The sequence below is a fragment of the Cherax quadricarinatus genome, chromosome 26 (assembly GCF_038502225.1).
Source record: "Cherax quadricarinatus isolate ZL_2023a chromosome 26, ASM3850222v1, whole genome shotgun sequence".
NCBI lineage: Eukaryota > Metazoa > Arthropoda > Malacostraca > Decapoda > Parastacidae > Cherax > Cherax quadricarinatus.
In genome coordinates, this window is record NC_091317.1 from 19552066 (window position 1) to 19569146 (window position 17081).

A 17081-nucleotide genomic window follows, 5' to 3' on the forward strand; every position below is an offset into this window, starting at 1 on the left:
CTCGTGCCACCATCACTATCACCACCACCGCCTGCTGCCTCACTCACATCATTCATACCCATTGTAACAATATCGTCATCTTCACTATCAGGTCGTGGTGTAGGGCCACGAGATGTGCTCCGAGATTTACTCCTTCCTCTTGGAACAGCATATGGCACACTACCAGACCGCAAGCGATGTCGTATATACTGCCGCTTCACTGGGGAATATTCACCCTCACTGTCGCAACTAGAACTGCTTTCAATAGCTTTGAAATCACTATCACTGCTCACATCTGAGTCTCATACATGGGCAGATAGTTTCCTCTTTCGTCCTGGTACAGGTGAACATGAACGAGCCGGCCCAGCACCAGAGGTGGATGGTTGCGGGTCATCTGGGTTTTCATCACTAATTACGTTACCCTGGGCACTGTTTTCAGTCACACCTGCTTGAAAACCAGGGAATTCACTTTTGCTGACACTTACATCGCTGTTAGAGCTATCACTTGGGAACAAAAGACTTCCAATCCGCCGAGGAGTGAGGAACTTCTTACTGCGAGGCATGGTGAAAATGGACTACCAAGATTTTTTTCACAGGGTGCACACCCACCACTCAGACCCATTCTCTCTCATGTAGGCCTACCAGCCCTCTCCCGCTTGATTTGAAGCCGCTAGAATTTATGCGTATAGATACGTCAAACACGGTATCTCGTAAGACGTATATATACGACCAAAACAGTCAAGGGGTTAAAGTCTATCGCAAACCTACCAACCAACATGATCTTCTCCACTTCTACTCTCACCATGACATCAAAACCAAACGTGGCGTAATTGTAGGCTTTTCCTGCTTGGAAGATTATTACATGCAAATTCAGATCCAACCTACCAAGCATTCTCTACCTGACTTCATCCTGTAAATACTCACATTCCTTTCACCCTGGTAAATCTGTTTGTGACTTGATAAATCCCACTGTGTGGTCAAAATATTGTCAATAAAGGATCACATTATACTGCTTATGTGTTTATTTTTCCATTGTGTTGGTATTTTATACCATTTACTTTGAGTCTTGCATTGCTGAGTGACACACATGATATGTTGTGTATCTTTATACGTATATGTTTCTAAGCTGTTGTATTCTGAGCACCTCTGCAAAAGCAGTGATAATGTGTGAGTGTGGTGAAAGTGTTGAATGATGATGAAAGTATTTTCTTTTTGGGGATTTTCTTTCTTTTTTGGGTCACCCTGCCTCGGTGGGAGACGGCCGACTTGTTGAAAAAAAAAAAAATATATGTAATAATGGTAATGAAAACCCATGCCATCCTGGTTATGAAATATTTATTTAATTGTAATTTACTGTATTACTTTATTGATTTCCTAGGGCACTGTCACAAAAATTGATGAAGGAAAAAGTAATACTGTAACATACATAGATGTTGTAAGTATACCAAAGCTATTTAATGTATATACAGTAGCAACAGCAGTGACATATAAATATGTAGTGTCAAAAACTAATTAAGGTAGATAGTGAAGCAACAACATATAAAAGTGGCATATGTTGAAGGCTATTTTAACCCTTAAATTATGTATGATGTACTGTTATGCAGGGGACCAACCTGTGTTTAACATACTATTATGCATAATTTTTTTTGGCTTCATAATTTTTTAGGTTTAACTATTTAGATCAACTGCCACTTCCTTACACAGGGGGGAAAAAAAATCTATGACCAGGCAGGTCTATGAGGTGCATCATAGGGAAATGCTGCCTCAGTAGCACATGTAAATGATGCAACCAGGATCTCTTAGCATCATCAGCTTCCGTCCCTTAATTTATCTGTATTTTTTATTGAATTACTAAATACCTCCAATATTTTAATAACTATGTATTTTTTTTTTTTTTTTTTTTTTTCAACAAGTCGGCCGTCTCCCACCGAGGTAGGGTGACCCAAAAAAGAAAGAAAATCCCCAAAAAGAAAATACTTCATCATTCAACACTTTCACCACACTCACACATTATCACTGTTTTTGCAGAGGTGCTCAGAATACAACAGTTTAGAAGCATATACGTATAAAGATACACAACATATCCCTCCAAACTGCTAATATCCCAAACCCCTCGTATTCTCGTATATTTGTAATCATAATTTAGTTTTCGTTATCCATGGAGGCAAAGAAGGAAATGTATGAAAGTATAGTAGTACCAACACTCTTATATGGGTGTGAAGCTTGGGTTGTAAATGCTGCAGCCAGGAGGCAGCTGGAGGCAGTAGAGATGTCCTGTCAAAGGGTAATGTGTGGTGTAAATATTATGCAGAGAATTCGGAGTGGGGAAATTAGGAGGTGTGGAGTTATTGAAAGTATTAGTCAAGAGGGCTGAAGAGGGGCTGTTGAGGTGGTTTGGTCATTTAGAGAGAACGGAATAAAATAGAATGACTTGGAGAGCATATCAATCTATTGGGGAAGGAAGGCGGGGGAAGGGTTGTCCCCGAAAAGGTTGGAAGAAAGGAGTAAAGGTGGTTTTGTGGGTGAGGGGCTTGGGCTTCCAGCAAGTGTGCATGAGCGTGTTAGGAGTGAATGGAGATGTATGATTTTTTGGCCCTGATGAGCTGTTGGAGTGTGAGCAGGATAATATTTTGTGAAGGGATTTAGGGAAACCAGTTAGCTGGACTTGAGTCCTGGAAATTGGAGGTACAATGCCTGCACTTTAAAGGAGGGGTTTAGGATATTGGCAGTTTGGAGGGACGTCTTAACTGTCGTTCGTATCTGAGTGCCTCTACAAAGACAGCAATTATGTATGAGTGATGGTGAAAGTGTTGAATGATAAAGAAAGTTTTTTCTTTCTTTTTGGGTTTTTCTTTCTTTTTGGGTCACCCTGCCTTGGTGGGAAGTGGCCAATGTGTTAATAAAAAAAGTGAGAACAGTAAAAAAAAAAACTAAGCCAGTGAATGAGTGTGTATATGTTTATGTGAAACGATGTGTAAAAATAACTATACTTATGGCACTTTTAGTGTGATTGCTTTGACATATAATAAAGCTTAACCAAAAAGATATTGAGTATGAGACTGACATAATAGGCCATGTTAGATTTGTGGCAGTGAAAAAATTTAATATTTTAATATGCAGCATGTGGCAGCACAGAATGTTGCTTCCATGGGGTCACTCACCTTCAACTTATTGCCTTCATGTCTGTGTACTGAATGGATTTTTACTCTTTCATTCCCATGACAAAAAAAATTAGCTTTTTTTTTTTTAACCCCTAAACTGTCCAAACATAGATCTGCGTTGTTACTGCTAACATTCCAAACATAGATCTACGTTTTATTTTTCCTGCCTCCAAATTTGGCACGATTGGCCTAAGATGTTTGGTCAGTATAGAATGGGTCTTAGCCCTTGGTGTGCGCAGTATTAAAAAAATCTGGGACTACGTAGTACCTTGTGGGAGCACCATTTCAACTAAGCACCAGCTAGAGCAAACAGCGCAGCAAACACCAAGGATTCACTAATGTCATGTTGTATTAACACTCCCCTTTTAAGAGGAAAGAGATATTGACCCCAAGTTTAGTGGCTTTGAGGTGGATGTGGCCACTAGTGGTCGCAGAAATAGCAAAAACTTTGATAATAACCCATGTGCAACATTTGTGCAACACCCTTTCAATTTTGGTACTCTGGTAGTGTCATCCTGCCAGAATGTCCTATAACCTATGCCCTAAGTAAAAAGAAACAATTCTGAAACATGTAATATGTGTTCGGCAGGCTGGCTGGCCAGCTGGCTGGTCATCTGGCTGGCTGGCCATCTGGCTGGCCAGTGACTGGCTGGCCAGCTCGCTGTCTGATTGACTGTCCCTCTCTCCATCTGTCTGTCTGTATCTATCTCTGTCTCTGTCTGTCTCCATTTCACAGGAACACATAAGTAAATATAATTATACATAGTGTAAATTACCTAGGATAACCAAAGAATCCAGACAGAGTGCTGTACTGTGCTTGTAGATAGTGATCGTGTGTAATACTAGTTAGTTCATGAGCAACTCTCTTGGACAAGAGAGACGAGCAGACAGAAAGAGAGACACAGGCAGACAGAAAGACAGATAGAAAGACAGATAGACAGAGACAGAGAGCTAGACAGACAAAAAGCAAGAGAAACAGACATGTTTATGTGTAACAGGTAGACAGACTTATTTATGTAACAGTGAAAACAAATAAAGTGAAGGCAGTATACGCTCATCAAATGTCACCACTGTCATTAGTGGAGTGATAAGATAAGATGATGATCATCAAATGTCACCACTGTCAGCAGTGGAGTGATAAGATGAGTGACATATGTCTTACATCATGCTTCAAGGGAACTTGTTATTATTATTATTAACCCTTTGACTGTTGCAACCCCAAATCTTGAAATGTCTACTGGTGTTGCAAAATTTTTGGAACAAAGAAGAAAAAATATGTTTTCTTATGAAATGATAGAGAATCTTTTCCCGATGGTAATGACACCAAAGGTACGAAATTTGATCCAAAATGTATGGAATTACGCTCCCGTGAAGTTAGCGATCTTGGCGATATATACGCATCAGCAATTTCGCCGACTTTGAGCCCTATTTTCGGCCAATTCCATTGTTCCAGTCGACCAAACTCATAGCTTTTTCTTTAGAACTCCATTTTTCTATTAACTGAGTACAAGAAACCACCCATTTACCGATTTAAACTACCCAATAAAGAGGTCAGAAATTGGCAATTTGGCCAATTTCACACAAATTAAAAAAGATGCCAATTTCAAAATAGGGTCCAGAATAAACCGTGCAGGCATTCTTGGCACTAAAATAACATATCCTCTGTTTATTAGTCACATCTCCAGGCCCCTCTTATATTTTTGCCTTCTATTTTGATTTTTTATTCACAGAAAAAATAAAAGTTTTACTGTTATGCAGACTACTGCATTATTGTAAAAGTAGTATAAATAATATCAGTGCACTAGTGAAAGAATATTAGACTCCCCAGTTGACATATATTGGATGTGGGGTGTGATTTGTTTACTCTTAAACATTGGTAAAAATCGAACATTTCCACTACTTTGAGCTCAATTTCAAGGTCATTTTCGTAGTGAAACTAATCAAAATCATCTCTATTTCTGTAATATGTTTTGTATTTTATCACGTGAAACCATGAAAACGAGAATACAATGATAAATACTACAGGTCTCCCTCAACATTCGTGAGGGTTAGGGGATCAAGAGCCTCGCGAATGTTGAAAAATTGCGAATGTTTGGTGCCCCAAAATATTGTAGGGAAATATAATACAATACTGCTTCCTTAACTTGTTGAACCATGAACAATCATAAAATACATGAAAACGTCGTAAATTGTACTAAATACCTACAAGTTATGGTTTAATAACATGTATGTTATTAAATACCACTGCTTCCACCACTGCCCCCACCAATGCCTCCACCACTTCCTCAAACCACTGCGAGTCCCTACTACCCTCCCTCCTGACCCCGCAACTGGCAGCCATCCCTCCCACCACTCAGTGTGGTGAGTGTTTTGTTTGTTCATTATTTGCTATTAAACTACAGTATAAATAATGTAAACATATTCATTCATGACTGCATATTGGAATGGCTATTTGTACAGGTATTGGATGGTGACATCATGTGTTTACTCTTGAACACAGCAAAGAATGAAACATTTCTGCTACTGCTAATAATAACAATAGTAATAGTAATAATAATAATAATAATAAATGCGATAGAATTGAAGAAGGAAATTGTACAGAAATACGAGGGAGTGGTTGACACATCGTCAGTGTGGCTTTGTTTATGCTGGAGTGAGCATTAGTCTCCGTGCTCTTCCAAACATTTCACTGTGTTTGGTGCTTGTAGATTGAGTGCGACTGGAGTGGTAGAGGCAGTGGGTGAGACAGTGGTTGAGGCAGCGGTTGAGGCAGTGGTTGAGGCAGGGGTTGAGGCAGCGGTTGAGGCAATGGTGGAGGCAGCAGTTGAGGCAGTGGTATTTAATAACATGTTATAAATAATAATAATACATATTATTAACATTTATTATTATTATTATTACATGTATGTTATTAAATACCACTGCCTCACCCACTGCCTCAACTGCTGCCTTGCCCACTGCCTCAACCATTGCCTCAACTGCTGTCTCACCCACTGCCTCACCCACTGCCTCAACTGCTGCCTCGCCCACTGCCTCACCCACTGCCTCACCCACTGCCTCACCCACTGCCTCACCCACTTCCTCACCCACTGCCTCAACCACTTCCTCAACCACTGCCTCACCCACTGCCTCACCCACTGCCTCAACCGCTGCCTTGCCCACTGCCTCACCCGCTGTCTCACCCGCTGTCTCACCCACTGCCTCACCCACTGCCTCAACTGCTGCCTCGCCCACTGCCTCACCCACTGCCTCAACCGCTTCCTCAACCACTGCCTCTACCACTCCAGTCGCACTCAATCTACAAGCACCAAACAATGAATTATTGTGAAATGTTTGGAAGAGCACGGAGACTAATGCTCACTCCAGCATAAACAAAGCCACACTGACGATGTGTCAACACTCCCTCGCATTTTTGTACAATTTCCTTCTTCAATTCTGTCGCATTTATTATTATTATTGTTCTTCTTCTTATTATTATTATTATTATTATTATTATTATTATTATTATTATTATTATTATTATTATTATTATTATTATTATTATTATTATTACTACTACTACTCTTGTTATTATTAGCAGTAGCAGAAATGTTTGATTCTTTGCTGTGTTCAAGAGTAAGCACATGATGTCACCGTCCAATACCTGTCCAAATAGCCATTCCAATATGCAGTCATGAATGGGTTTACATTATTTATACTGTAGTTTAATAGCAAATAATGAACAAACAAAACACTCGCCACACTGGTGGGAGGGCTGGCTGCCAGTTGCAGGGGTCGGAGGGAGGGTAGTAGGGACTCGCAGGTGGCGGGAAACTTAACCCTTTGACTGTCGCGGCCATATATATACGTCTTACGAGGTACCGTGTTTGACGTATATATACTCATAAATTCTAGCGGCTTCAAATCAAGCAGGAGAAAGCTGGTAGGCCCACATGTGAGAGAATGGGTCTGTGTGGTCAGTGTGCACCATATAAAAAAAAATCCTGGAGCATGCAGTGCATAATGAGAAAAAAAAAACTCTGACCGTTTTTTTTTTAATTAAAATGCCGACTTTGTGGTCTATTTTCGTATAGTATTTATGGTTGTATTCTCGTTTTCTTGGTCTCATTTAATAGAATGGAAAACATATTATAAAAATAGAGGTGATTTTGATTGATTTTACTATAAAAAGAACCTAGAAATGGAGCTCAAAGTAGGGGAAATGTTTGATTTTTGCCGATGTTCAAAAGTAAACAAATAATGCCATTGTCCAATAAATGTCCAACTAGCCATTCTAATATGCAGTCATGAATGGGTTGATGTTATTTATACAATTATTATAGTATTGCAGTAGTCTGCATAATAGTAAGTCTTCTATTTTTTGTTTGAATAAAAATTCAAAATAGAAAGCAAGAGTAAAATCAGAGGGGCCTGGAGACATGACTGATGAGCAAAGAAAATGTTATTTTAGAGCCAGGAATGTCTGCATTGTTCATTCTGGACCTTATTTTGAAATTGTCATATTTTTTAGTTTTTGTGAAATTGGCCAAATTGCAAATTTCTGACCACATTTTTAGGTAGTTGAAATCGGTAAATGGGCAGTTTCTTGTACTCAATCGATAGAAAAAATGGAGTTCTAAAGAAATAGCTATGAGTTTGGGTGACTGGAACAATGGAATTAGCCGAAAATAGGGCTCAAAGTGGGCGAAATCGCCGATTTGTAAACAGCACTGAGGTCGCTAACTTTGTGAGAGCATAATTCCATCAGTTTTCCATCAAATTTCGTTTTTTTGGTGTCATTACAACCGGGAAAAGATTCTCTATCATTTCATAAGAAAAATTTTTTTTTTTTTTTTAAATTTTGCGACACCAGGAGACACCTCAGGATTGGGGGTTGCGACAGTCAAAGGGTTAAATATGATTTGGGGGCTGGGAATTTGGAGGCTGGGAATTTGGCAGTTGGGAATTCGCAAATGTGTGAAGCCCGCGAATGTTGAGGGAGACCTGTATACGAAAATACACCTCAAAGTCGGCATTTTAATAAAAAAAAACGGTCGTTTTTTTTCTCATTATGCATTGCGTGCTGCAGGATTTTTTTATGTGGTGCACACTGACCACACAGACCCATTCTCTCACATGTACGCCTACCAGCTTTCTCCTGCTTGATTTGAAGCCGCTAGAATTTACGCGTATTAATACCTCTGAAACAGTGGCGCATGAGACGTGTATATACGCCCAAAACAGTCAAAGGGTTAATGTTATTGAATTCTTTGTCAGTAATTGGTGCTTATTTATATGATAAAATTATTCACTGATACCTCGTTGTGGATCCTGTATGGTTCTTAGGAAGGTTGAGTAATAATCAGTCTTATTATTGCTGTTTGTCGATTTCTTCTAGGCTGTTGATCTTGGTAGAATTACACAGGTAGTATGTTACAGGTAAAGTTCCTTAAATTACCTTTTGGCAGCTGTTGATTTTTCCTAGTTCATTGTCTTGTAGTTTGTGAAGTTAATTTTTTATCGTCTTCCAGTAGGGTTTGATGATTCGTTTGTAAACACTGTATTGCTTAGTGTTTGCTCGTGATGATATTGATCAGTGTTTTTCTTATTTTCTTACTTTGTCTTCTACTTCAAAACCTTTGCAATAAATACTGGAGCTGTGAGACTGCATTTTGTGGGAGGCCAGCATGTAATAATGGAGAATTTCTTGACAATCCTCCAGGTCAGCAGTGGTTACCTTTGTTGTTTTCTGAGTGATAGAGAGCAGTGAGGTGGTTTCCTTCAGTCTGGGAAAGCAAGAGCTGGGAAGAGGGAAGTTATATTCAGCTGTAATTCCTGCATTCTGATGCTATACCTGAGCTTTCTTCCCTGATATTTACCTCTTCCCATGGATAAGATGAGCAATGCTTTGGGGGTAAGCTGTGGTTTGCCTTGAAAAGCAATAAAGTTCAGTAGAGTAGCAGCTTGTTTGGCAGTGGGCTTGTAATAGTGCAGTAGCAAGGTGGAAACATGCATGCTGTATTTTGTGGTTTAAAGTTCTGTTTGGTTAACTGGTAAAGTATTTGCCATTGCTTGGACATTGGACATTGCATGAAAAGCTTTTGCAGTAATTATTAGCAGTTAAGATAAAATTGTTATATTATTATAGTTCTTTACTTTTAAATACAGTATTATTTGAGGTATTTGATATGGTTAGTGGCATGTCCAGAAAATATTTTAAGTAGGAGGTCTGATACCCTAAAACTAAGTTGACTTTTTAAGTGATGACCTGTCTTTTTTTTCTTGCGGGGAGGAACAGTTAATGTTTAGATGCTCTTTCCTTGACTGCTGGAACAGATATTCCCTTCAGCCTTTGTATAACTGTGATTTACCTATGGTTTAATTGTGGTGGATTTTGAGCTTTCAACTCATGTAGTTTAGGTTAGAAAATTACAGTGTCCTGTTATTGAATGGGTAAATCTCCAAAAAATTGCTGGTTATTTAATTATAACATATCTTTTGGTTAAACTTTCCAGGAGGATTACAGCCAGTTCAGAGAAATATTGTATATATAATATTTCAGGTACCCTTGTCATTGAATCATTCCTCTGTATAAAACTTTTACTCTGATAATAACCTATGTAATTTGTATGTTCCTACACAGGTAAACTGTACAATGGCTTTTTATGTTTTGTTTTTACAGGTCGATGAGGCTTCAGGTCAAGAAGTTCTTACATGCTTCTTATTACCTCAGCAAGAATACCAACATGAAAGTCTGGGTAAGCTCTTAACAGGCAACATATAATACTTATTGTATTCTCTCTAGTGATTCTTATATTATGACAGAAAGATTATCCTTTCAGACTATTATGATATCCTTCAAAAATAGTCATTAATCTATGGTAGATTGTTTCATTATATAGTTACTAGAAAGGTGAGTGTATTCCTTTTTATCTGAAGCACACTTTAAATTTTTTTTAATCTGTAGGTACTAGTAAATTTAATTTGGATGTTAAGTTGCTCATAACTGTGGAACTTAATACTTCCTGTTTGTGTTACTGTACCAGGTTGTGATAGTATTTATTAATCAAACATGAAATGTTGTACAAAAGTGTTTTAGATGAAAAGATAAATTTTTAAATTTAAGTCCTAGTTGCATGCTTTTATTTCTTAATAAAATGAAGAAACAATAGAATGAATATACAGGGCGTTAAAAAAAAATGATTAATGTGTAATCATTCAAAACCTTTATGATATTAACAATGCAAATGAATTTCAAATGAAATATGGTTGAAAGGTACAAATTATTTTTTGATCATCTTCACTATACTTGATAACCTTTTTTGGATCTTCACTAAACCTAAATGAGAGCCCCATTAGAGGCTTATTGAAGGCTCTAATGGTGTTACCCAACACGTTTGGCAACCCCAGAGTGATTACATTCTCCATTAATTTTTTTATATATAAAATTTCATCAGTTTTGTAGAATAAACTATTTTTGATGGACTTCATGCACTGTTGAATTGGGCATATTTAATTGTCTAATAGCACAGCAAGTAAAGTAATTCAGGCTGCACCAAAATGCTTTTATGTTGAACAGTGCCATAGTATATACTAGCATACTCTTTGAACTGTTTTGCTCCACTTGTAAATGGATTAATTATCAAGTGAATATCTTAGGATATCCTAAACCCTTTGTATTTGTTATGAAAAAGCATCTGAGTAAATCACAAAATGCATTAGATATTTTCTAAATGTATTAGGTTTTTTTCTCTCTCTCAAAAAAAAAATTGAGGAATGTTTGGAACACAAAAGTTCTTCATTTCCAGGACACCCTGTATATTCAGTATATAATAAAAATAATAATAAAAATAACACAGCTGTAGTGATAACATAGAATAGGGCATGTATATAGGAGAGGAAAAAAATATTTCCCTGTAAAAATGGGCCTTAGACAGAAACGTATGCCATGGGACTGCTGGAGTATTGGAGTGAGATATGAGCTTTAAAAATGATGAATCTATATATAGTGGTTAATATCACAGATGCTTTCTGCTAATGACTGGGTGCTTTTGGGAAATTTGGAAGGAAGTGGTAAATAAAGGTTGGTGGATTTTTTTGGGACAGTGTGCCATAAAGGAAAAGAGCAAAGTCATCTAGGCAGTGTAGGATTGGGTGTCATATTGGAAGGAGGGTGTATGCAGTAGGTAAATGTGTTTTAAACACTTTGAAGTAGGTGTGTTGCTAGATGAGTGTATGAAAGATTGGGCAGTCATAGAATATATGGGAGAAAAATAGGTAGCTGGAGGGATGAGTCATTGGAATGTACTAGAATATATTGTATGTATGTGAGGCATAAACTGGAGACTTCGAGGATATTTTGAGATGAATGTGTGATATGAATGTTTTGCATAAAGTTGCGTAATTGCATAGTCCTTTCTTGTGCTAATTTTTTCTTACATTTTTTTTTATTTCATCATTCCATCAATCATTTCCCCTTTAACCCTTTCACTGTCCAGACCCCCAAAATTAACCCTTTCAGTGGCCGTCAAGTAGAATTAAGTCATTGAGGCCAGGGTCTGTCACAAAGTTTTACATACCTTACCTTTATGCCTTTGATGAGTTTTGAGAGTCTTACTACTTCCGGAGCCCGACCATGGGCTAGGCTCATCTGGTGCTAGCCTGGTCAACCAGGCTGTTGCTGCTGGAGGCCTGCTGCCTGACATATCCATCACAGCCTGGTTGATCAGGCACTTGGTGAAGATACTTGTCCAGTTTCCTCTTGAAGACTTCTACACTTGTTCCAGCAGTGTTTCTGAAATCTTCTGGTAAGATGCTTCATAATCTGGGGACACAAATGTTGATACAGTTTTCCTTTATTGTGTCCACCATACCCCTGCTCTTCACTGAGTTTATTTTGCACTTCCTCCCATATCTTTCACTCCAGTATGTTATGACAGTGTGCAGATTTGGGACTAGGCCCTTAAGTACTTTCCGGGTATATTTTTTTTTTTTTCAGCAAACTGGCCGTATCCCATCAAGGCAGGGTGGCGCAAAAAGAAAAACGAAAGTTTCTCTTTTTAAATTTAGTAATTTATACAGGAGAAGGGGTTACTAGGCCCTTGCTCCCAGCATTTTAGTCGCCGCTTACAACACGCATGGCTTACGGAGGAAGAATTCTGCTCCACTTCCCCATGGAGATAAGAGGAAATAAACAAGAAGAAGAACTAGAAAGAAAATAAGAAAACCCAGAGGAGTGTGTATATATATATGCTTGCACATGTATGTGTAGTGTGACCTAAGTGTAAGCAGAAGTAGCAAGACGTACCTGAAATCTTGCATGTTTAAGAGACAGAAAAAAGACACCAGCAATCCTACCATCATGTAAAACAATTACAGGATTCCGTTTTACACTCACTTGGCAGGATGGTAGTACCTCCCTGGGCGGTTGCTGTCTACCAACCTTTTCCAGGTATATATTATCATGTATTTCTCTGAGTGAGCTCAGCTCACCCAGATAAGCTGTGAGTGGTAAATTTTGGCCTAGATATGAGAGAATGGGTCAGTGCAGTGACTGTGCACAGCATAAAAAAAAAAAACTCGTGCTTCACATGTTGCATGATGAGAAAAGCAAAACTCTGACTGTGTGTTTGGTTTAACGCTTTGAGGGTTTCGGACGTACTAGTACGGCTTACAACCCAGGGTTTTTGACGTACTAGTACGCCTAAATTCTAGCGCCCTCAAATCTAGTGGGAGAAAGCTGGTAGGCCTTCATATGAAAGAATGGGTCTATGTGGTCAGTGTGCACAGTCTAAAAAAAATCCTGCAGCATACAGTGCATAATGAGAAAAAAAAAACTTTGACCGTTTTTTTTGGAATAAAACAGCGACTTTGCACTCTATTTTTGTATGGTATTTATTGTTGTATTCTAGTTTTCTTGGTCTCATTTTATAGAATGGAAGACATATTATAGAAATTGAGATGATTTTGACTGGTTTTACAATGAAAAGTACCTTGAAATTGAGCTCAAAGTAGCAGAAATGTTCGATTTTTACCAAATTTCAAAAGTAAACAAATCGTGCCAAGCATCCAATACACATCAACTGGTGAGTCTAATATTCTTTCACAAGTGCGCCAATAATATTTATATCATTTTTTACACTAATGCAGTAGTCTGCATAACAGTAAATCTTATATTTTTTGTGAGAATGAAAATTCAAAGTGGAAAGCAAAAGAATATAAGAGGGGCCTTGAGACGTGACTAATGACCAGAGGAAATGTCATTTTAGTGCCAGGAATGTCTTTCTTGTTTATTCTGGACCCTATTCGGAAATTGGCATCTTTTGAAATTTGTATGAAATTGGCAAAATTGCTAAATTCTGACCACTGTACTGGATAGTTGAATTTCATAAATGGGTGGTTTCTTGCACCCATTCGATAGAAAAAATGGAGTTCTAACGAAATATTCATGTTTTTTGTCGACTAGTACAGTGGAATTGGCCGAAAATAGGGCTCAAAGTGGGCAAAATCGCTGATGCGTAAACATCGCCGAGACTGCTAACTTTGCGAGAGCATAATTCCGTAAGTTTTCCATCAAATTTCAAACTTTTGGTGTCCTTATGATCGGGAAAAGATTCTCTATCTTTTCATAAGAGAAAATTATTATTTTTTTTTTTTAATTTGGCCGACCCTGAGAACGAGTTTCGGAGAGGGCCTGTCGACCCTCAAAGGGTTAAAATACAGCCTCTCCTCACTTAGCGACGTACTTGTTTACCAATGACTTGGACTTACGACAGGCTCTCTGACCAGTATGAAGACCTAAATAATGTATACCAGAGCTGATTTCTACTACAGTGGACCCCTGGTTCGCGATGCTATCGGTATCCGATAAATCCGGTAACTGATGCATTATATCGCAGAAAATTTGCCTCGCTTCCCGATACAAAACCCGGTATGCGATGTGGTTCATACGAGACGTGTCCATGTGTGGCCTGAACTGCCCCGTGTGTGCCAGTGTTTACAAGCCAGCCAGTGTGCGCGCATCTAAGGATACATTTGGTACATTCCATATTATCCATATTATCACTGTTTTTGGTGCCTGTTTTTGCAAAAAAAGTCACCATGGGCCCCAAGAAAGCTCCCAGCGCCAACCCTTCGAGACCAAGGGTGCTAATGACTGTTGAAATGAAGGAAGAGATAATTGCAAAGTACGAAAGTGGAGTGCGTGTGTCGGAGCTGGTCAGGTTGTATAGTAAACCCCAATCAACCATCTCTACTAAAGTGAGCAAGAAAACGGCAATCAAGGAAGCTGTTCTTGCAAAAGCAGCTGTGATTACGAAACAGCGACCGCAAGTGTTAGAAAATGTTGAGAGACTGTTATTGGTGTGGATAAATGAAAAACAGATAGCAGGAGATAGCATCTCTCAAGCAATCATTTGTGAAAAGGCTAGGCAGTTGCATGACGATTTGGTAAAAAAATTGCCTGCAACTAGTGGTGATGTGAGTGAATTTAAGGCCAGCAAAGGTTGGTTTGAAAGATTTAAGAATCATAGTGGTATACATAGTGTGATTAGGCATGGTGAGGCTGCCAGTTCAGACCACAAAGCGGCTGAAAAATATGTGCATGAATTCAAGGAGTACATAGAGGCTGAAGGATTGAAACCTGAACAAGTGTTTAATTGTGACGAAACAGGCCTGTTTTGGAAGAAATTACCAAGCAGGACCTACATTACTCAGGAGGAAAAGGCGCTCCCAGGACATAAGCCTATGAAAGAAGGCTTACTCTGTTGATGTGTTCCAATGCTAGTGGTGATTGCAAAGTGAAGCCTTTATTGGTGTATCACTCAGAAACTCTCAGAGCGTTCAGGCAAAAGAATATCCTCAAGGCTAATTTGTGTGTGCTGTGGAGGGCAGACAGTGAGACATGGGTCACTAGGGACTTTTTCTATGACTGGTTACACCATGCATTTGCCCCCAATGTGAAAAATTACCTAATTGAAAAGGAATTAGACCTTAAGTGCCTCCTGGTATTAGACAATGCCCCTGGTCATCCTACAGACTTGGCAGAGCGACTTTCTGGGGACATGAGTTTCATTAGGGTCAAGTTTTTGCCTCCTAATACCACTCCTCTCCTGCAGCCCATGGACCAGCAGGTCATTTCCAACTTCAAGAAACTGTACACAAAAGCTATGTTTGAAAGGTGCTTTGAAGTGACCACAGAAACTCAATTGACTCTAAAGGAGTTTTGGAAGGATCACTTTACTATCCTCAGTTGTGTAAAACTTATAGGTAAGGCTTGGGAGGGAGTGACTAAGAGGACCTTGAACTCTGCCTGGAAAAGACTGTGGCCAGAATGTGTAGACAAAAGGGATTTCGAAGAGTTTGAGGCTAACCCTGGGAAGCCTATGCCAGTTGAGGAATCCATTATGTCAGTGGGGAAGTCCTTGGGGTTGGAGGTTAGTGGGGAGGATGTGGAAGAGTTGGTGGAGGAGGACAATGAAGAACTAAGCACTGATGAGCTGCTAGATCATCTTCAACAGCAAGAGGCCACACCTGAGGAAACTGCTTCGGAGGAGGGGAGAGAGAAATTGCCTACTTCAAAGATTAAGGAAATCTGGGCAAAGTGGCTTGAAGTGCAAACCTTTATGGATGAAAATCACCCTCAGACAGCTATTGCAAGCCGTGCTGGTGACTATTACACTGATAATGTTGTGAACCACTTTAGGAAAGTCATAAAAGAATGAGAGGTACAGGCCTCTATGGACAGATATGTTGTGCGACAGAGGTCCAGTGACTCTTAACCTGGTCCTAGTGGCATTAAAAGAAGAAGGGAAGTAACCCCAGAAAAGAACTTGCTACCTCAAGTCCTAATGGAGGGGGATTCCCCTTCTGAATGCTAACACCATCCACACTCTCCCCTCCTCCCATCCCATCAATCATCACCAGATCTTCATTAAAGGTAAGTGTCAATTATTCTTTCATTATTTATTGTTATTTATTCTTATTGTTATTGTAATTACTATTCTATTGCATTAAACTTAATATTTCTTGTGGTAAAAGTTTTTTTTTCATACTTTTGGGTGTCTTGCACGGATTAATTTGATTTCCATTATTTCTTATGGGGAAAATTGATTCGCTTTCTGATATTTTTGGTTTATGATGAGCTCTCAGGAAAGGATTAGTATCGCAAACCGGGGGTCCACTGTATTCTGTTTATTACAATATACAGTACAGTACTGTATAAACATTTAAAAACATGCTAAAAATTTTATAAATGGTGGAAAGGTGACATTAAAACAATATCAGAGATGGTAGATACAAACCCACTACCATTATAGTATGCTTTTTGCTTAGCGATGAATTCGTTTACTGACCGTGCTCCAGCGCTGAAGCGAGGATAGGCTGTAGTGAGTTTGAGGTGTTTTCTCAGATGGTTTTTATTTTTTTATTGGCTGTTTCTTTGTATCATTTTATAAGATAGAAGAAATACTACTGAAATAAGAGGTAATTTTGGTTGGTTTCAGTACCAGAAGTAGCTGAAAATTTGGCTCAAATTAGCAGAAATATTCAATTTTGGCATTTGTTCCTGAGGATGGGTATGGTTTCCCTATACTCCCAGTTTATTTTATGGAAGCTTAATAGGTCTGATTAAATTATAGGAATATTGTAAATCATGATCATTTATTATCTATGGTTGTTTAAAATAATTTGTAGATGGGGTTGTAAAAGAAGTAAATGCTAGGGTGTTGGGGAGAGGCATGAGATTAAATTGTGGGGAATCTAATACAAAATGGGAGTCTACACTGTTACTTTTTGCTGATGGTACTGTGCTTTTGGAAGATTCTAAAGAGAAATTGCAAAGGTTAGTGGAAGAGGTTGGGAGGGTGTGTAAATGAAGAACAGTGAATGTGAACATAGGTAAGAGTAAGGTGATGAGGGTATCAAACGAGATATTTGAGATTAGATTTGGGTTTATGAAGGACA

At 38.7% G+C, this 17081-nt stretch overlaps 1 protein-coding gene across 13 annotated transcripts in view; it reads left to right on the plus strand.

The window, feature by feature from the left end:
• LOC128691673 (protein lap4) overlaps nt 1-17081 on the plus strand; it is an 854149-nt gene that overhangs the window by 131427 nt on the left and 705641 nt on the right. For all 13 annotated transcript variants that reach the window (XM_070088850.1, XM_070088860.1, XM_070088857.1 and 10 more), the window contains exon 8: nt 9802-9877. In XM_070088850.1, coding sequence (XP_069944951.1) covers nt 9802-9877 — 76 coding nt within the window. The remainder of the gene's footprint in view (nt 1-9801; nt 9878-17081) is intronic.